A 22,078-nucleotide genomic window follows, 5' to 3' on the forward strand; every position below is an offset into this window, starting at 1 on the left:
ACAGGTAGCCAGGGGCAGGCCGTCAGGAGTTACAAAGGAAGCAGAAGTTGAGGCATCAAGTTTATAATGAAAGAGTTAAACAGCAATTAAAACTGTTTGGTCCCAACAGGACCAAACACAGAAGAGCAGGAGGAAATGGAATCGGGCCAAATGATAACTGCTCCTGATCATCCCAACTCCAGCCTCAAGACAACATCGAAAGACACCAAAGCACTATTTTTTTTAACATTTTAATTTTCTTTTATTATGGTGATATATAGAAAGCATAAAATTAACCATTTTAACCACCTGTAAGTGTACAGTTCTGAGGCATTAAGTACACTCACAATGCTGAGCAACTGTCACCAACATCCACCTCTAGAACTCTCACATTTTCCCAAAGTGAAATTCCATACCCACAAGAAGTAGTCTCCACTTTCCCCTCCTCCAACCTGTAAAATCACCATTCTACTTTTTGTCTCTATGAATCTGACTGGTCTAGAGACTTCCTATAAGTGGGATCATACAGTGTTTGTCCTTCTGTGATGGGTTGACAGAAGTATTATTATCTATCAAATAGTTTTACAAAACTATGTTTTTAAAAGTTTGTAAGATAATTTTGATCATAATATATGAACTTGGAATGTCACACATACCAGGAGAAACAGGAGTAGCAGGGGAAAAGCAAGCATTTTTTTTAAGTTGTGTATTCCAATAGTTCACATCAGTTCTGATAAGTACTCAATCCACACAACTGATTTAGATTAAACTGGGCCATAGAAAGAGAAGCAAGACAAAGTGGTGGGTAAAGCAGGGCTATGAAATCAGACACACCTGGGCTCCAGTGATGTTCCACCACTTATTGGTCCTGAGGAAAAGTATTTTTTTAATCTTTCTAATGCTCATTTTCAGCATATCTAAAAGGGTGATAACAAATCTTTCTTTAGAGGGTTGTTATAAAAATAAAGTCAGGGCATGTGGTATTGTGCCTGTCATATAAGTGCTCAATAAATGATAGCTATCACTGTTTATTCCCTGCATTTAAGAAGGCATTTTCTTATATCAGCCACTTTTTTAAAAGTATCATTTAATCACAACTAAAGTCTCACTTATTGTAAGTACAGAGCACTACACATATCAATAATTCTACTAAAAAGTGCAACCGGAAAACAGAGGATCAGTTCAGTAGTATCAAGCTGACTTATTTTAACTGACTCATTTTAAAAAATGTATAAAGTTTCTAAGTCACTCTATAGGACACAACTTTCAAAAGCACACTTAAGGAGCCCTCCTCCCGCTAGTTCATCTGAAGTGGGTGGAAAGGCAGGTGGAAGGCAGAACAGCTGGTAAACACAGAAACAACCCCTCACGTGTCACCCCTAGGTCTCCCGCAACTTACTAAGCCTGTGAAGCTTTTCTCATGTAACATCTATTAACAGCCTGTACCCCTAGTGTCCCATAGTAGTCTACTGGAAATGCGGTTTTATCATACATTTTAAAATGCTAATAATCTCTTATTGTCAAAATTCCTCAGATCACAAGGCTCCCCTGGAGAGTGAGCACGAGGTGGTGAGAAGAGAGCCCAGATGTAGGCGAGGTCTTGGTGACGCCCAGGTGTTCACCTCAGTATTCACACCTGGCCAGGTGGAGAGGACCAGTGAGGAGAGGTGGCAACACATATAAAATACACTAGTGTAAAGGGTTAAATGAGGCCCCCAAACTCACACACATGAGAAATTCGACAATGTTTAATGTGCACCTGTGAAGTGTCAGCAGCTGAGATGACACACAGAGCAGGACGGGGCAAGAATAAAAAGCCCCTAAGATCCTAAAGATTCTTACAAGATACAAAAACTGAGTTTACTCCTTGGGCTCAGCCACAGCTGTAGCAAAAAAGCCCCCGGTGTAACGGTGTTTCCCTTTCAGCATCTCACTCCCTTCTGAAGTCAAAGAAACAAAGCCACTTAACAGCCACAAACTTTTTGAAGAGGCAAAAAATGGAAGTTACTTTTGACATTACTAAGTTTTACTCATTTAAAATTAGCTCTGACATTATCCTTGTGAAAGCTCTTAAAACCTCACAGGGCAAAGAGAGGCGTCCCACTCACATTTGCTCAACAGCTATTTCCTGAGTCACCTACTATGTGAGAGCTGGAAAGTTATTACCCTGTTCAACTCCTGCACAAAATTAAAATCTTAAAAGATTCTCCTGTTTCAACTCCTGCAAACATTCAAATCTTAAAAGTCTGCTCATTAACCAGCAGAGCCTAGATAACCAAAGGCCTCATCAACGAGGACCAGGTAGCAAGACCCTGACAACCCCGCCCCAGAGGCTGCTCTGGACAGAGAACTCCAGGACTTCAATCTGTCACAAAAGTGTCGCAGGAGACACCACTGACAGGTTTTATAGACAGCACTTGACTCACAGAAATCTTATGGCTAGGGCTACTTTTATCAAAGCATTACCTTGGAATTTAGTAAAACATAAAGCACTTGTCAGGAAATAAAAATGCTTTTGGGAACAGGCCTCTATGCACTGTTTGAGTGGTTGAACATTTTCACAAATGTAGTCATAACTTTTTCCTTGCCCACCAGTAAATACTTTAACAATTTTCTCTGCTCACATTATTATTGGGACTTCCCTGATAGTTCAGTGGTAAAGAATCTGCCTTCCATTGCAGGGAAGGTGGGTTCGATCCCTGGTCAGGGAACTAAGATGCCATATGCTGTGGAGCAACTAAGCCCACATGCCAACTAGAGAGCCCGAGCGCCTCCACTACAGAAGACCACACACCTTAGTGAAGACCCAGCACAGACAAAACAAAATAAAATAAAAAATAATTATATTATTATTAATTTAAGTAACCCCATCTCTCCATTCTGAGAAAGGACCAATGAAAAAGGTAAACAAGGAGCCTGTGATTTGAACTTTGCTTCTAAGTTCCTCAGGTGCTGTTTAAGGATCGTGCTTACTGGTCCCTGGAAAACTCCAGAGTGCAGAGGAGCTTCACGTCAGAGGCCCTGCTAATGAAATCTAACCAGAGGGGAACTTCTCCATAACAACATTTCTTATTAGTGAAATTAAGTATAAGGCTGGTCTTTTTTTGGATCTGATCCGAAGAGATTTAATTAGCGAGGTACCACAAGGATCTCATTACAGCGGGGCTGGGCTCCAAGCCCTGCATCATAACACGCTTCCAACACGGCCGCAGCCCGGGAACATCCGTGGCTCCCACCCTGGGACTGCACTCGCAGCGTCCCAGAAAGCCTCTCAGATTTAGTTAATAATGTTGTTCATGATGGTGAACAAAACCAAATTAGACAAACAAATCCAGGCATCTAAACATTCTAATTCATGGCCTTCTGTCTATACATTTTCAAAGCCTCAGTGATTTATCTCCATTTTCGAAGTTTAACATCTCAACCATTTTAGTATACATAAAAGATAATTCCTATACCCTAGTAGAATATTCACCAGATGCCAGGATATAAGAATAGATGTTTTAAAAATATTTAGACTAATGACTATATAAGCTGCCTAAATATATGCCTTTTCATTCGGAACAGTTAAATATACATATGTACACACATATGAATCAGTGATGGCAGCAAACGTCCAACATGGTGATATGCAGGCAGCAAAGTGGGAACTTGCATTCCTGGAGCAGGAGGCTGGGACTTGGGATTAACCAGAGAAAAGTGTTTCTCGCAAACAGCAGTAGCTGCCTGTGGGATTTCAGCATGACAAATGCAGGGCTGACTCATGGGATCAATTATAAAGAAGCAACACTCGTGGCATTAAAAAGAACCCTGTGTTCTCATCACCTGTTAATACACATTAAGAAGTCAGATGAGTCTCACTGATCGTTTTATTATCAAATCAATAGCCAAAGCTCTCCTCCCTCCCCCAAGCCTACATGTGAATTCCGTACTACAGACGCCTGTTTCCAATAACCTTTTTGTGATCTCTCATGAAATTCAAGTATACAAATATTTTAAGAAACTATTCAAGTGTTAAGTTAAAGCTGAATTATCAAGCTTTAATTTCTGATTATAAAAAGCAGCCATCCAACATCTACCAATGTTCATGATCTTGCTTTAAGTGGACTACTGGTCTTGGCTTAAAAAAAATTTTTTTTAATCACAATAAAATTGGAAGAACAAGCCAGCTGTAACTTACCCTCCCTCCTCCAAGCAGAATGTCATACCCTCTAAAAACCCTGCCCCCCCCTTGAAGAGAAGCAGTGATCATCCCCATTTTAAAGCCATTCTCTATGACGTGCGATGGAAGCACAAGCAGCATTTGAGGTACTTACTGAATGTTTCTCCTGCTGGCCCATAACTCCATGGTTAGCTGGGATTGCTAGTGGTTTCATAATGAAGAAACATATGCTGGGCTGAATTTACACATCATGTAACAGTCTCTCATGGACAGCAAGTCACCCTTGACAGCAATGAATTAAAAGAAAAAAGAAACAGAAAGCAAGAAGAAAAAAAAAAAAGGAGGAGGAGGAGAGTCAGCTGCAGCCTCAAGTCTCACTACCGGTAAGCTGAAAACCCTCACACTTGCGGACCAGAAAGGGGATCTGCCCGACCCTGCTGATCTCCATTTTCATAACACAGAAACTCTAACCATCTCAAGCCATGGCGAGACCCAGGAAACCTTATCCAGCTTTCAGTCTTCCCCGAGAGCCAGATCATTTCTGAGGCTGAAGAACAAGAGGCAAAAGAAAAGGAGGAAAGAAAAAAAAAAAAAAAAAAAGCTAAAATGGCTGACTGCACACAGACTCTCCTCCAAAAGGCTTCCTACAGAATGATATTAGGGTGGTGGAGGAACCAGTCTCCAGCATTCAGCCAAGCATTGTTAATACTCTTGTCTCATTTGCAATCACATGTACGGACCCCTCCGACCATGGAAAAAAGAAGAAAGAGGAAGAAAGAAAGAACCAGGGCAGAGCGTGTGAATCGGGACCTCCTCCCTGGCTGCCAGTGATGCTGACGGAGCAGTGACCAGTGATCTCTGTCCCACTTCACTAACCAAGTTTGCACAATTAATCTCAGCGGCATGACACTGATGGACATTTGATCTAATGATGTCTGTCCCTCACACTCAACACAACCATGACTGCCAGCAAGAGAGTCACTAACAGAAACACGGCACATGCACACACACACACAGTCTCGAGAAGCAGGAGTCTGAATGCAATACACCAATATAATTACATTATTGTGCTTACTTTGGAGGACCATGGCTGCAGGCAGTTGGCATAGCAACGCACAAGGAAAGCCATTTCCTGGGTAGAGAGAAAGCTTCCTTTTCTAAATAAAAAATTCCTCTTAGGAAACAGGCGGCATTGCTGCTTCCTGCAGAAAGCAAGACACTGGAGTCTGTCTCTTAACCTGCAAGGCTCACAGTCAATGCAGTTCTAGTGATGTAAGTGGATTTCTCTCTCGCCCTCCCTCCCCTATATACACTGAAATATTCAGCTCAAACGGTACACACGTTTCTTAAGGCTCGCCCCCTCCTCTCCTTAACCATTTCACTCATTAAGGTAGCGATGGACAATTCAGATAAAGTAACGTGCTCTTGCCTGTGTTGTATCAGCAGCTGTAGGTTAAGCAAGTCTCAGAGGGGTGGAATCCATTGATTGCTGACTCCAAATAATATCACTGAAGACAGGGTGGGAAGGCAGAGTAAGGACTTACTTGAATAGCTTTGAACTAAAATATGATTTTTTTCACCAAGGTGAAGAAACAAGAATGGATGTGACCACTTTCCCCACCCTCAAATATCGCTGTGCTATAGGAAACCACCAAAAATTCACAAAATGCAAGCTCTGTATAAATTTAGAAGATGCGATTTTTCACAAACACCCATACACATGCGCGCGTGCACACAAACACATATAGTACCTTGCAAATAATATCAAAATAAACCTGCTCAGGATTTTAAAAAAACTTAGAGGCAGAAGGTTGAAATTTAATAAGGTTGTATTATTCTGCCACAGACTCTGAACTCCACCCAGGTAAGTAGGTTATGTGAAAAGAAAGCATTATAGTGGACATCTTAATCTGGAAGCCCAGGTCCATTTCTCACAGTCACCTCTACCCATAAATGGAGTATATAACAGAAAATAAATACGGAACATCTAGCCACTGGAACCGTTGACTTTGGAGCTGCTGGTGCCTGCTGACTCCTGCTTCCCTCTCTCCCTACCCAAGCCACACCCACGGCGCTTATCTTCTTTCCTCCCCTCACATGTGAAGGCAGCCGGGCCCCCCACATCTCTATTTTGGATCCCTCTCCCCAAGACATGCCCCATTCACAGACTTCTTATATTATCCATTACCCCTTCTCTCCCACATATACTCAACCTCTCTCTCACCACTAGAGGTTCTCCACACTGACTTTTGAACCAGTCAGGTCTCTCCCATCTCAAAAGCAAAACCAAACCTAGAAATCCTGCCGAGATCCTGCATTCTCCTGAGGTTACCAGGCTACTACTGTCTGATGGCTTCCCCACTTCACAACCTGACCTCTCAAGGAATCACCTGCTTTGGTTCCATCATCCCTCATCCCACTGCCCTCTTGACGGAGGACCGCCACGGTCCTGAGACACGACTGAGACATCGGCAAGTCACCCTTAACACCCTCTCCACATCCAATCCACCACGATATCCCAGTAATGACGTTCTCTCTAAAACTCAAGATTTCTCTTCCTCTCCGTCACTATTATCACACTCCAGTCATTTTTTTTTTTGCCTGGAAAACTGAAGAAGCCTCCTTAGGAAACTCCCTGGGTTCAGTTGTAACTTAATCCACTCAACCAGTTTAACAAATGACATCTGAGATATTTTAAAGACTAAAATCTGGTCATTTCACCTGAATCCACTGAGCCTCCTTTTCCACATCAAGAAAACCCATGTCTTCCTACTGCTTCCTTGAAGAGGAAGAGGACCTTTTTGCACCCTATCTCCTCTGCCTTGACCTCTCTATCCGGACTGACTCCTACTCCACCCCTCACAACACCCGGGTGAAACGCCCTCAAGTTTACCATCATATTGTGGATCACTTCCCTGCCATGCTGTGACTTTACCCTTAATTATTTGAGCAGTTAGTATGTGCTTACCCTGCTACATGCCCTTGTCTATGAGGACTGGCATCATGCTTGCCTCTGTGCCTCTGGTATTGCAGTGCACAGCATACTACATGGTTTTTGAATGAATGAAATCCTCAGTGACTAGGAATGGACACTGACAAGATCATATTTGATCCTGTAAACCAGTCTCTATCAAAATACCAAATATCTTTCTATAACAGACAAATAAACTACTTAAAAGTAGTCAGTGCTGATATTTGACAAAGGAGAAAAGGCAATGCAATAGACCAAAGATAGTCTCTTCAACAAATGGTGCTGAACAAATAGACATCCACACGCAAAATAATAAACTACAAACAGGCCTTACACTATCTACAAAAATTAACTCAAAATGGAACACAGACCTAAATGCAAAATGCAAAACTGTAAAACTCCTACAAGACAGGAAGAAATGACCCTGAGTACACTACTGCCTTTTTAGCCACAACACCAAAGACATGATCCATGAAAGAAATAATAGATAAGCTGGACTTCCCTAAAATTAAAAACTTTGGCTCTTTAAAGAGACAATATTAAGAGAACTAGAAGACAAGCCACAGACTGGGGAAAAATATTTGCAAAAGACATCTGATAAAGGACTTGTCCAAAATGTACAAAGGACTCTTAAAACTCAACAATAACATAAAATTTGATTTAAAAATGGGCCAAAGACCTTAATAGAAACCTCATCAAGAAGATGTACACATGGCAATAAGGACATGAAAAGATGATCCATATCTTATATCATCAGGGAAATGCAAATCAAAACAACCATGAGATACTGCTACACACCTATTAGGATGGGCAAAATCCAGAACACTGAGAACAGCACCTCCGCTGGTGAGGAGATGGAACAGCAGGAACTCTGAATCACTGTCGATAGGAAGGCAAAATGGTACGCCACTTTGGAAGGCAGTGTGGTTTCTAACAAAACTAAACATGCTTCTATCTGACGATCCAGCAACCCAGTCCTTGATATACACCAAAGCAGTGGAAGACATACGTCCACATGGAAACCTGCACACAGATATTTAAGCTATTATTCATAAGTGCCAAAACTTGGAAACCACACCAAGATGTTCTTTAATAGATAAATGTATAAATAAACTGTAGTATGTCAAGATAATGAAATATTATTCAACACGAAAAAGCAACCAGCTATGAAGCCATGAAATGACATAGAGAAACATTAAGTGCATATTACTAAGTTAAAGTAGCCAATCTCAAAAGAGTACATACAGTCCAACTATATGACATTCTGCAAAAGGCAAAACTACAGAGACAGTAAAAGATCAGGGGTTGCAGGTGGGAGTGACGGGTGCAGCTAGAATGAAGAGGTGGTGCACAGAAGACTTTTAGGACAGAGAGGAGACTTTTAGGACAGAGAAAATACTCTGTATAATATTAAAATGATGGATACATTTCTCACTATACATTTGTCCTAACCCATCTGCGCAACATCAGGATTGAACCCTAAGGTAAGCTAAGGACTGTGCACGAATATGGTAGGCTCATCCTTGGTTTTAAAAAAGGATGTACCATTCTGGTGAGCAAGACTATGATCCATGGGGGAAGAGATACCTGTGAAATCTCTGTACCTTTTTCTCAATTTTTTTGTAAACCTAAAACTGCTCTAAAAAATTAAAACCTTGAAAGAAAAAAAGTAAAAGCTAGAAGCAAACCAAGTGTGAATGAATGAATATATATATATATAAAGTATGGCATAATTTATACATATGATGGGATATTCAGTCTTAAAAAGACCAAGATTCTTCACAAGCTACAGCAAGGATAAACCTTGAAGATACTAGGCTAAGCAAATAATTGAGTCACATAAAGACAAACACTGTATGATTCCACTTATATGAAGCACCCAGAATAATTAACTTCATAATCAGAAAGGAGAATGGTTGTTGTGAGGCGCTGGGAGAAGGGAGAAATGAGGAGTTATGTTCAATGGGTACAGAGTTTCAGTTTGGTAAGAGGAAAGCATTCTAGAAATGGATGATTATGGTTGCATAACAAGGTGAACGTACTTAATGCTACTGAACTATACACTTAAAAATGGTTAAAATGATCAATTTAAACATTATGTGTATTTTACTACTACTATTACTACCACTACCACTACTACTACTACTACACACACACACACACACACACACACAGAAAGTCAACGGCAACTCAAGAACTAAATGATCACGTTACACGACGTTCACCATCTAGCCCATGTCCCACAGGTTCGGATGACGGAAGCCCCTCTCCAAGATTAAGTCAAATAACCACCATGCTGATGGCAGCCGACCTTAGGAAGAAAGTTGCACATTGCTCGTTCTGGCGGAAAAACCTGTCACTTCTCCTAAGGAGGAAACTAATCTCATCGGGGACCCTGGTAGATGAAGTCAGAATCACACATCCTCAGACACTGGATGCCTTTTTGTGCTAAGACTGCTGTGATTTCTCTCCCAAACTGGCTCCACACCTACAACCTCCACATTTTGAAAAACACACGATGGCAGTGCTGAAATTCTACTATCCATACTACCTTGCACACAGAAATTTAATTACACCAGGTTATGATATGCCAAACAGAAAACATGAAGGTTTAAGAGAACACAGTATTACAGATTTTACACAAATAAGAAAAAAATCACATGTAGGCTGAATTTAGTTATACTTACCCTATTTCTTAACCATCAAGGTTTAGCAAATAGCACTCAGTGGATTCAGCTACTGAAAAGGGACCACGTAACAACTTTCTGCCTGTGTTGAGAACGTCTGTGTGTGTGCATGCTTAGTCATGTCTGACTCTTTGTGACTCCATGAACTGTGGCCTGCCAAGCTCCTCTGTCCATAGAATTTTCCAGGCAAGAATACTGGAGTGGGTTGCCATTTCCTTCTCCAGGGGCTCTTCCTGACCCAGGATTGAACCCATGAACCCACGTCTCCTATGTCTCTTATACTGGCAGGCAGATTCTTTACCGCTGAGCCACACCAGTAACAAGGACCCGAAAGACAGAGATTACATACACATCAAGAAATCTCTTAATGTACCATCATATTCACTTATACTTTTTTCTACCTAAAGTATTCCCTTTTAATTACTATGAAGTTGAGAAAAATGGTCTGCTCTTCTCAGTAATTATTAACCACATTTAGGATTAATATGCATTTATTTATTTATAATATCTACAGTGCTTATCCATAGATCTCCAAGTGCTTTACAAACATTTAATTAAGCTTGGTCAAAACCCAAGGGAAACAATAAAATAATGTATTCATCTTTCACAGAAAAATAAAGTGTGTAAGATTACACAGTTAGCAGTTTGGAAGGAGATAAAATAGAAACTACGTTTCTAATATCATTTATTTTACTTATCCACTATCCTACGGTCATTTTTTTCTCTCTTCTCCCTTCCTCAGAGGAAAAACTACAGAGGTTGGAGAAAATCTGTTGGAAAGGAAGGAAGAATTTATTCTTCAACATTGGAAACATAAAATTTTTTAAACATAAATCCTAATGTTTTATTGTTCATCAAAGAAATGACATTTTAACATGCTATTTTCTATATGACCACACCAAATCCATAAGCACCAAGCCAAAAGCAAAACTGTGCTAGGTATGGTCAAAGATTCCCTTCTCTTTTCCTAAACCCAATATATCCCATTAGTATTATGATTTCTTTCTTGAAAAAAAAAAGAAAAATATTCATTTCACATAATCTAGTCCACCTTTGGGTAAACTTCAGACAGGTGCCATACACACATCCTCCTCACAGAGGGAATTTGGGCTACAATTTTTTATTTCCTCTACTTTGACCAATAAGAAGGAACTTCAGGTTCTTTGTTTAAAATAATTCATGAAATAAAATGAGAGCTATCGACACTATGCCTGACGTAGTAACTGTTGAGTAAATATCTGAGTTTAGTTTAATGCAGGCTTTAGAAATACTTGGAACCATTACTTGACTTAGCACTTATTATCAGCTGCTGCTGCTGCTAAGTCGCTTTAGTTGTGTCTGACTCTGTGCGACCCCATAGACGGCAGCCCACCAGGCTCCCCTGTCCCTGGGATTCTCTAGGCAAGAACACTGGAGTGGGTTGCCATTTCCTTCTCCAATGCATAAAAGTGAAAGTGAAGTCACTCAGTCATGTCTGACTCTTCACGACCCCATGGACTGTAGCCCATCAGGCTCCTCTGTCCATGGGATTTTCCAGGCAAGAGTACTGGAGTGGGGTGCCATCTCCTCTCCTCTTATTATCAGAAAGAACCTAATTATGAGTTCAAAAAAGATACATGCTCAAGCCACATATACTTTCAAGATATATTCAAAGAAATCTTTAGGCAATGTCTTTCTTTCACAAAAAGGTATCTGACAACAAACTACATATGCTGAATCTGACTCATAATTGAAAAACTAATTAACCAATCTGTAATAAATAAACTATTTACATGGATCATGATAGAAGAGAAAGATTAAAAGATGGCATGAAATGGAAAGTTCCCTGGCAGTCAAACGTTTAGGACTCAGCACTTTCACTGCCACGGCAGGGGTTCAATCTCTGGTCAGGGAACCAAGATGCTGCAAGCTGCACAGCATGGCCTAAAAAAAAATGGCATGAAATGAAGACATGCAGAAAAATGAAAAAAATAAAGTCTGTAAGCGAGTAAGAAATTCCAACACACAGAATAGGGCTTTTCAAAATGCACTTATTTGAAAAATGAACAGACTTCAACAGCTGATTTCATAAAGCTTACCTCATTTTCTAGAACCTATTTTAAGAAAAGACCAGACTTCATCTCAAATTGCTCAAGTTCAAAGGCAGAATCCTTGTAACTGTAACCATTTCACTGCTTTTTCTAAGGACAAGGCCTCAAAGTGGGCTCCTGACTGCAGTATTTCATAGAACAACACTACTCCAAATATAAATGGCAATTATTATCTTTATTAGTAATTTGGCATATAACCTATTCCATTATGATTAGTATGTTTGCATGAGCACAATACATTGCTAATTATCTATTTCTATTCAACAAAAGGAGAAATACTGACCACAAACTGGAATGTAAATTAGTTGAAGCCAGGGACCACACACCATTCTATTCGTCTGATATGTTAATGATAAATTATGTTTTATCTCTACCACATAACACATAGTAATTGTTTAAATGAAGAATGGATGCATGATCCACTTAAACTTTTTCAAAAGTAACCTGTGAAATGTTATTGGATTGACCAAGAAGTTCATTCATGCTGTTCATGGGGTCGCAAAGAGTTGGACACAACTTAGTGACTGAAAACAACAAAGGGTGTTCAGTTTTAAGTAAAAAATAAAAGACATGTTTTCCATTTTCACCAAGAACTGTATTGAACAATGTATTCCTCGAACGAATGAACTTTAGGGGCAACCCAGTATTATACCAGCTGTAAAATGAGGAACTATAAGACACAGGATAGTTGTGCAACCAAAAAATATGTCCAACTTGCTAAATGACAAAATTAGGTGTTTTAATTAACTTGACAGGTGGAAAGAGTAGATGAAAACCAACAAGTCTAAATTCAACAGCTTAAAATGTATACCATCCAAATGTCATTCATACAAGTATTAACATACAATAGGGAAGATCAGGCTAGAGGAACAATTCATGGCAGGGTAGGAGGTGGCAAAGGTTATCTGCAAAAGTGAGCTCCACAATGTCTAGAAACCCTAATATAATCTCAAGTTACATTATCAGACATATAAGGTGCACAGTGGGGACACAGTAAGGTCTGCTGTAGCCAGGATAGGAGAAGATGAAGTTGCACAACTTCATGTAACTGACAGCAACCCATTCGAGACATCAGGAGAGATAATGAGTAACTTATCACATTCGAACAGCAGAAAATCCAGATGCTAAGGTGTTGGAGAAGTTACAATAAGTTAGGAATGTTTAACCTAGATGAGAGGCTGAACAAAGCAGGGTGTTCTGAAGCACAATTACAGGAAAATGGAATATGAATATTTAATTGTGCTGCTTTAAGAGCTATCTAGAACCTTCAAGAAGCCTAAACTAAGATTATAGAGAGGCAGATTTCAGCTAAGCATGAGGAAAATTTCTGAATAATAAGGCTTTTCCTACAATAAACAATAACTGGTATGATTTACAAAACTCTTTGTACCAAGCAGTAGTGTGCAATTTTGACACATTATGTATGGAATCTCACAAATATCAGTGCTAAGTGTAATTATTAATAAAAATATAATAAAAGCAAAGGATGAATATCAGTGATTACATAGGAAAAAAATAAATTGTATTAAGTGGTTTGCTGGCAGATTTCTAAAATCCTTTTAGGTTCTTGGCTGTTCCCAAACATTAGCTAGTAGCAAGATGGGGATGATAAGAAGAGACAGATAATAAGATAGAGAAGACCATCTGAATGAAAATGAATCTATCATGGGATAAGATTTCCTGGTGGCAACTTTCCTTTATTCTGAGATCTTTGTCCTCCTACTTTGGCAGCTATGAAGGAAACATTAAAATGTCCTTACTTTTAAAAAAAAATTATAGTGATAATTGGACAATAGTTTAAAGGTTTTCTTGTTAACATCCTTTAATCTGCAAATTAAATGCTGTCAAACCTAGAAAAATGTAAGTAAAAGGTGTTTCTCTTAATGGTAGCAATAATTTGAATTATTAAAAGCTGTATATAACTAGACAATCAGTTTTATAGAAGGCACAATATTCTTAAATACTACCACAACACTACCAATATTTTCTCATACACAAGTAATTTTGTGGCAGTGTTTTTATCTCTAAAAGAATCATTATTTTTAGAAAGTTGTGAACTGTTTTGGTTCATTAGAAAGTCATACTTTTTACAAAAGATCTTTAAGAAAGATTTGGCTTAAGTGGATCTAACTTTTAAAATACACTAATTAATCACACAGTCATCCTTTGTTATGAAATGGTACTAGTTGCCAGTGAAAACCCATTTCTGTATTAGAATGAAGCTGCTACTGCTGCTGCTAAGTCGCATCAGTCATGCCCGACTCTGTGCAACCCCATAGACGGAAGCCCACCAGGCTCTGCCGTACCTGGAATTCTCCAGGCAAGAACGCAGGAGTGGGTTGCCATTTCCTTCTCCAAGGCATGAAAGTGAAAAGTGAAAGTGAAGTCGCTCAGTCGTGTCCAACTCTTAGTGACCCCATGGACTACAGCCCACCAGGCTCCTCCATCCAAGGGATTTTCCAGGCAAGAGTATTGGAGTGGGTTGCCACTGCCTTCTCCGGCTAAATAGCAGGGGTCGGGGTGGGGGCAGGCCAGAAATGTTTTGCTTTACTAATGAGAGATGCATGGTTCAAAAAGGGAAAACATCTAATTGCAACAACAACAACAACAAAAAAAAACTGATGAACCAACCAGCACTTACAGCAGTGGATATTCTTCTTGCTGCTGTTCAATCATTTCTGACTCTTTGAGACCCCATGGACTGTAGCATGCCAAGGTCCTCTGTCCACTATCTCCCTGAGTTTGCTCAAAGTCATGAACGTTGAGTCGCTGATACTATCTAACCATCTTATCCTCTGCCGCCCCTTCTCCTTTGGCCTTTTCCAATGAGTCAGCTCTTTGCATCAGGTGGCCAAAGTATTGGAGCTTCAGCCTCAGCTACAGTGGACTTTCTATGCTCTAGTCTATTTCTTTTAAAGGTACTTAAACTGTAGGCATCTAAGGTGGTTGAAGTATTTGAGGCGTATCTTTTAGATCAAATTTAAAATTTAAGTAACATAAAAGCAATATATGTTACATTCATTTTAAAAAATAAGGAACTTTATGTACCAGGGACAGAAAAGACCTATGTCTTTGTTCGACTCTATCTGTGTGACCATGAACACTGAGCACATTACCTCACGCCTCTGGCCTTAGGATGGTTATCTCCTAACAGTGGAGACACCATCACCAAGCTTTCAAAACAGCAGAAAGATTGAGAAAATATGTGAAAAAACACCCAGTCGATGGACTGTGCTGGTGGTAGAGATGATAAACTCCTATCATTGGCGGGCAGTGCAGGGGGCATGGGTTCAATTCTTGGCCCTGGAAAATCCCACATGCCTTGGAGCTACTAAGCCTGTGCACCATGACTACTGAGCCTGTGTTGAGCATTCAAGTCACAACTACTGAAGCCCTCATGCCCCAGAGCTGCACACCACAACAACTGAGCTTCCGTGCTACAATGGAGAAAGCCTGTGTACCTAGAGCCTGTGCTGCACAACAGGAGAAGCCACTACAGAGAGAAGCTCGCTCACTGCAACTAGAAAGTAGTTCCACTCTACACAACTAGAGAAAGCCTGCACACAGTGCAACCAAAACTTAATTAAGTAATCAGGAAAAAAAACACCCAGCTGACTGGTGTATGTCATAAGTATTCAATAAGGGTCAACTTTATTCCTTCCAAGAAATTTGAAAAATTCATTGGCACTCAAGGTTTGGACAACCCATTAATTAATGTTATACAGATGGCATATATCTTTGTGTAGAACTGTCAATGCAAGTGGACCTATGATGTCTCTCCTAGTAATGTTAACTCATGCTAATTCTGGGAATTTGACCCAAAGACCTCAGTACAAAACCACAATACTGCTGAGGGCCTACTAAACAGCATATATGTGGTGCAAAAGGTATACAATAGCATAAGAGATACTATCTGCTTCTGAAGCCTCTGCTGACTCTTCAGGAAATTTAATTTTTAACAAACAATTTCATTTTTTAAAACCTATTTTCAAATAAATATCAGTATGTATAAGTTTTTATAATGGTTCAATTATCTTCACTCTACAAGAAAATAACAGTATTTCTAGAAGGCAGAATTCATCAATGGACTTCATGACCAGGAATAGAACTGTGACTGCCTGTCTGATGTAATTAAATATATTCCAGACAGGAAATGCTTCCAAGTTAATTTGCCTGGAAAATAATTAAATATAGAAGAGATGGTCTCAATATAGAAGATATTTTAGGTGCCACAGAAATTCTTTAAATGTCCCCTTGAAAAAGAAGCCAGCCTCCCAATATGACCAGGGGAACCTAACATGACAATATTCAATTTTCCTTTCCATAAATAAATGAATAAACAAAGCCCAAACCACACATCTACTTTCTTCCTCTCCTTAAAAACTAAAAACACAGAGTACTTTACCTATTCATATTTTAGTTGTACTTTGAAATTTTCAATTACTACCAGGCAGATATCTTTAAAGAAAAATATCATAATATTTAATTGTACATATCAATATCAGGTGACTACAACTGTTAGAACTACTCACAACTGGCCAGATGAATCACATTCATGGACAATTATGTCTCTTGATCGTACCATACAGTAGCAGTTCACGGTATTAACACATAAACGTAAATCTTATCATGAAACACTAACAGAGTAAGTAGCATTCACTCATTCATTCTACACTTGGCCTCCAAGACAAACTGGGATAGGACAGGAAAAAAGAAATCAGAAAGAAGAAATGACCCTCAGAAATCATCCTGATTAGTAAACAGTGTGGGGGACATAAGCAAAATGTACAGTGTGTCATATGAAATGCTTACTAAAAGACTGCCTTGGAGCAAATGTATAAGAAAACCTATTTTTCTTGATGGCGTGTTATTTTATAGGCAAGGTTTTTTCAAGGAGGTGAAGCAAAAAAAAAAAAACAAAAAATCTGCTGGGCCAAAATTTTAAAACACAATTCAATCCAGTGGACTTTTTAAAGATAAAACCCAGAACTAATAAAATATTAATATTATACATTCAGCTATTTAAAAAAAAGAATGAAATAATACCATTTGCAGCAGCATGGATGCAACTAGAGATTATCATACTAAGTGAAGTGAGTCAGACAGAGATAGACAATTACCATATGGTATCACTTTTATGTGGAGTCTAAAAATGACACAGTGAATCTATCTATGAAACAGAAACAGAATCAAAACATAGAGAACAGACTTGCAGTTGCCAAGGGGGAGGAGGGAAGGACTGGGAGTTTGAGATTAGCAGCTGCAAACTAGTATATACAGTGGCAGTCCTCAGTCTTCTTGGCACCAGAGCGTGGTTTTATGGAAGACAAGTTTTCCGTGGACTGATGGGGATGGAGCGGGGTGGCAGGGGGGGATGGTTTCAGGAGGTGGTGAGTGGGGTGGTTTTGGAATGATTCAAGCGCATTACATTTCTTATGCACTTTATTTCTACTATTATTAGATTGTAACATATAATGAAATTATACAGCTGTCACTTGCCACTCACTCACTGATAGGGTTTTGATGTAGGTCTGCAAGCAACTGATTTATAACTGTCTCTGTGAGGTCAAATCTCTCTGCTAATGATCATCTGTATTTGCAGCCACTCCCCAGCGCTAGCATCACCACCTCAGCTCCACCTCAGGTCCTCAGACATTAGATTTTCATAAGGAGCACACAACCTAGATCCCTCGCATGCACAGTTCCTATGAGAATCTAATGCTGCCGCTGACCTGACAGAAGGCGGAGCTCAGATGGTAATGTGAGCAACAGGGAGCAGCTGTAAACACAGGTGAAGTGGCACTGGCTCAACTGCCGCTCACCTCCTGCTGTGCAGCTGGGTTCCTAACAGGCCACTGGTAGCAATCTATCGGAGGAGGCAATGGCACCCCACTCCAGTACTCTTGCCTGGAAAATCCCGTGGACGGAGGAGTCTGGTGGGCTGCAGTCCATGGGGTTGCCAAGAGTCAGACACAACTGAGCGACTTCACTTTTACTTTTCACTTTCATGCATTGGAGAAGGAAATGGCAACCCACTCCAGTGTTCTTGCCTAGAGAATCTCAGGGATGGGGGAGCCTGGTGGGCTGCCGTCTATAAGGTCGCACAGAGTGGGACACGACTGAAGCAACTTAGCAGCAGCAGCAGGAGACCCCTCATACACGGGATGGATAAACAAAAAGGTCTTACTGTATAACACAGGGAACAATATTCAATATCCTGTGATAAATCATAATGGAAAAGAATATGAAAAAGAATGTATATATATATGTATGTATAACTGTCACTTTGCTGTACAACAGAAATTAACACAACATTGTAAATTCAGCTATACTTAAATAAAAAATAAACTTAAAAAATATTATACAAACTACTAGAAAGCATGGTATTTACAATAAAGGGAAAAAGGCAATAAGGAAGAAAGTGGGACAGTCAGCTAAAGGGGAAATTTCTCTAAGCGAGAAGCGATGCAGGAATCTACAGTGACCAGTGACCCTATAGGGAATGCATATGTAGAAAGACACTCCAGCTCTTACCAGGGCAAACCCACCATCTCAAAGTCAGGAGCACGGAAAACTTCCAGCCCCTTCCCAAAGACAGTGCTACGCTTTCAGACATCTTGCCGGAGCAGATGACTGCTGAATTGCATTGAATTAGAGCACAACCATGAGACGCAAACCACATGTTGTGAAGACAAAGGAAACTAGCCGCAGGTGTCTTACCATAAGCAGGACGAGCAGAAAAGAGTGAAGGTGGCATACTGATTTAGACCAAAAAAGAAAAAGGAAGCCAGTAAGAAAAGAAAAAAAAGAAGAAATACTCTAACTAGAGGATAAAAACAGAATCCTAGAAAACTAGTAAGAAATTTTGAGAAGTTTTAAATACACTGCTAGGTACTGTTTATTTATTTTGCACTATCAAACTGAAACAATCTGTAATAGATTATCCTGGACATTAAGTATTAATCACCCAAAGGAGGGTGTTGAAACTATTCCTGGTGATTATCTTTTTCTGAGGGTATGGGAACGGTTAGGGACACCAAACACTAGTTTATTGACATTATCATAAGACCAAAAATTCAAGTTTTAAAGGTGATCTAATGACACTACCGTTACAATACCATACTTTCATACCACACAAATGTTTGCATTAAAATTTTAAGTATTTTATAATTTCACATAATGGCTCATAATTATCTTAATAAGGAAGAGGAGTCACAGAACTTTCTGGGGAGACCCCAAAATAAAATTCCTAAGGAGAAAAATGCTCTACATGAGAAATGCTAAATAAATAAAGTAAAAAACATCTACCTTTAAAGATTACTTTTGGGTTTCCCTGGTGGCTCAGTTGGTAAAGAATCTGCCTGCAATGCAGGAGACCCGGGTTTGATCCCTGGGTCGGGAACATCCCCTGGAGGAGGGCATGGCAACCCACTCTAATATTCTTGCCTGGAAAATCCAGGCAAAACAGAGGAGCACGGTGGGCTACAGTCCATAGGATTGCAAGAGTCGGACACGATTGAGTGATTAACACTTTCACTTTTACACAGTAACTACAAAATGGATTGCTGGAAACCATCCACTGCAATTAATATATTTAAAACAATTATTTAATGTGAAACATTTTTAAATTCTGATTCCACTCCAAGTTAGCTTGGGACCTTTCCATTTTCTCCTAGAATCTATAAGGGGATTAAGGAAGAAGGAAAAAGAGGTAAGGGGAAGAATTTCACAGGAAATGAGGACAGGCAGCCTCGCAGGTGTACAGTCTAAGGGCACTGCTCTCAGAAGGGCCCTGCACTTGGTTTTTCATGAAAACTAATTTTATGTGAAAGAAGATAAAATGGACAAGCTGGGGTTACTCAAAATTGGGTACTTGGCCCATATTTTCTTGTAAGTGAACAAACTGAGCTTGTCACCTTGAGGAAAATGGCTTATAGCACTTTGCCAAGGATAAAATTTTAGCTTTCAAGTAAAAATTAGACGTTGGGAAAACATACCCAATACCATAAGCTTTACAGCTTCCCAATAATTAAAGCCTTTTAAAATAAGACTGGTAGTGATATTAACAAACATGATATTTTTCAAAATATTGTATAACATGCCAAAATTCAGAAGACCTAAATTTAACGACCAGTGCGTGATATTATAAAATCACACATGAGTAGAAAGACCTATTCCATGTGTCAGTAAGGACAACGAGTTTTAAAAGTTTATTGACAGGGTGTTATATTCCTCATGGCAATGAACCTTTGAGGAACTACCACTTGTCAAATTTTGATGGAGTGTAACAGTAAAATTATTTGAAGAAGCTGTTAAAACTTTCCTCCCTTTCCATACTTTATATACTTTAACCCAAAGAACACATCACAACGGACTGAAAACAGAAGCAGGTATGAGAATCCAAATGTCTCCCATTAGGCCAGACATTAAACAGATTCACAAAACTATGAAACACCACCACTCTTCTTGTGTTTTTTTTGTTTTGTAAAATACAGTCATCTTTCACTTAAAAAAAACCTTAAAATGGGTTTATTATGTTTCGCCAACAAATACATATTTTTAAGTTTTTCAGTTTCAATTTCTAACATGCCAAGAAATGATATAGATAATTCATATAAACAAAAGCTGATGGAGCCCTCAGAAAGTTTTAAGAGTGTAAAGAAAGGAGTCCTCGGATGGGGAAGTTTGACAACTGCTGCTCTGAGAGATGAACCAGAAAATAATCAGCCTCTTAGTTCTTTTTTTTTAAATCCAGTTGTCAGCTGTCCTTACATTCCTTGAAGACAAAATCCAGTAAGATTCTACCTCAGCTGAACTTCTAAACACTCAACCCACTTGCAGGAACACTAGCTGCCCATACTCTCCCAATGGAACTAAAGTTAGTCCCAAAAGTTAGGCAAACTTTTGCACCAAGGAGCAATATAAAGACTGAAGTACTTGTTAAGAATGTCCATTATTCAGCCTGGATAGGAGGGGAGATTGGGGAAGCATAGAGACACATATATTTTTGGCTGAGTTGTTCACCTGAATCTATCACAACAATGCTAATTAGCTATACTCCAACACAAATGTTCAATTAAAAAAAAAAAACAACTGTGAACACAGATGCAAAAAATTTAAACAAAATTTGAGAAAGTTAAACTCATGCTGAAAGGACAATGTGTCATAATCAAGTGGCTTTTACCCTAGGAACTCAGGGATGGGTTAACACTTGAAAAACAATATTTTATAGTAAGTATAAATGGAGTATAACCTTTAAAACCAGTGAATCACTACATTGTATACCTGTAATATGTAATACTGTACATGAACTATACATCAATAAAGTAAAAATTCATCCTCAGAAAAAAAAAAAGAATGCCCATTAATGTCAAGGGCATCAGTATCACCAAGAATATCACTGAGGCCCAAGCATTCTCTGCATTAGAGAATTGGGATGTGCTTATTTCAGAATTAACAAATGGCAACATGGTCTTTTTCCTAATAACATTTCTGAGTATTCTGAAATTCCTGATAATTCAAACAGGTTTTTGAAGATTCAGTTTAAAATTCTGTATAAAGAAATAGATAGAAAGTAGAAGTAAACAAATCAACTTATTTTAAGATTTTAACCTATCTTCTGACACTCCTAAATGCCTTCTGCTGCTGCTGCTAAGTAGCTTCAGTTGTGTCCGACTTTGTGCGACCCCTGTACCAAAACCACGGGTGACCAATTAACACTCTCTTCACAGATATCTGAGTTAAGAGTCAAGACAGCGCGAATACTTTCTTTCTCATCTTCAAATTTTTCCCTTCCGAATTACCCCATCGTTTACTGCAATTACCAATTCATTTTTCAGATCCAGACCACTCTGAGGTCACATAATTTCTCCTCTAGGCTAGCAGTTCTAAACCCCATCTCACACCCAACCACAACCAATATTACACTTGAGAAAGAGAGAGGAAGACACAGGAAAAATAAAGACTACTGGCTCCATACTAAGTCCATAAGGAACTGTTCTAATACAAACAACTGTTCAGTATGGCTTTCTTCCCCAATAAATTCCATAATTATTTTTTTCCAAAATATCTTAAAGTTGTTTTTCAGCCTACATGTAATTTAAACAATCACCAAGGCTGAAAGGTACATCTGTTAATTGGGTATGCTCAAGTCAGTCATTACTACTGATACTCTTAACACCACTGAATT

General features: G+C 39.2%; 1 protein-coding gene across 6 annotated transcripts in view; it reads right to left on the minus strand.

Moving 5' to 3' along the window:
• RAPGEF2 (Rap guanine nucleotide exchange factor 2) overlaps positions 1–22,078 on the minus strand; it is a 262,289-nt gene that overhangs the window by 89,974 nt on the left and 150,237 nt on the right. For 4 of the 6 annotated variants that reach the window (XM_068990202.1, XM_068990201.1, XM_068990200.1 and 1 more), the window contains exon 1: positions 4,296–4,355. The exons of the other annotated variants lie outside the window; for them this stretch is intronic. In XM_068990202.1, coding sequence (XP_068846303.1) covers positions 4,296–4,355 — 60 coding nt within the window. Of the gene's footprint in view, positions 1–4,295; positions 4,356–22,078 lie in introns of those variants that run through there. 6 annotated transcript variants of the gene reach the window in all.

This window comes from Capricornis sumatraensis, chromosome 17, assembly GCF_032405125.1.
Source record: "Capricornis sumatraensis isolate serow.1 chromosome 17, serow.2, whole genome shotgun sequence".
NCBI lineage: Eukaryota > Metazoa > Chordata > Mammalia > Artiodactyla > Bovidae > Capricornis > Capricornis sumatraensis.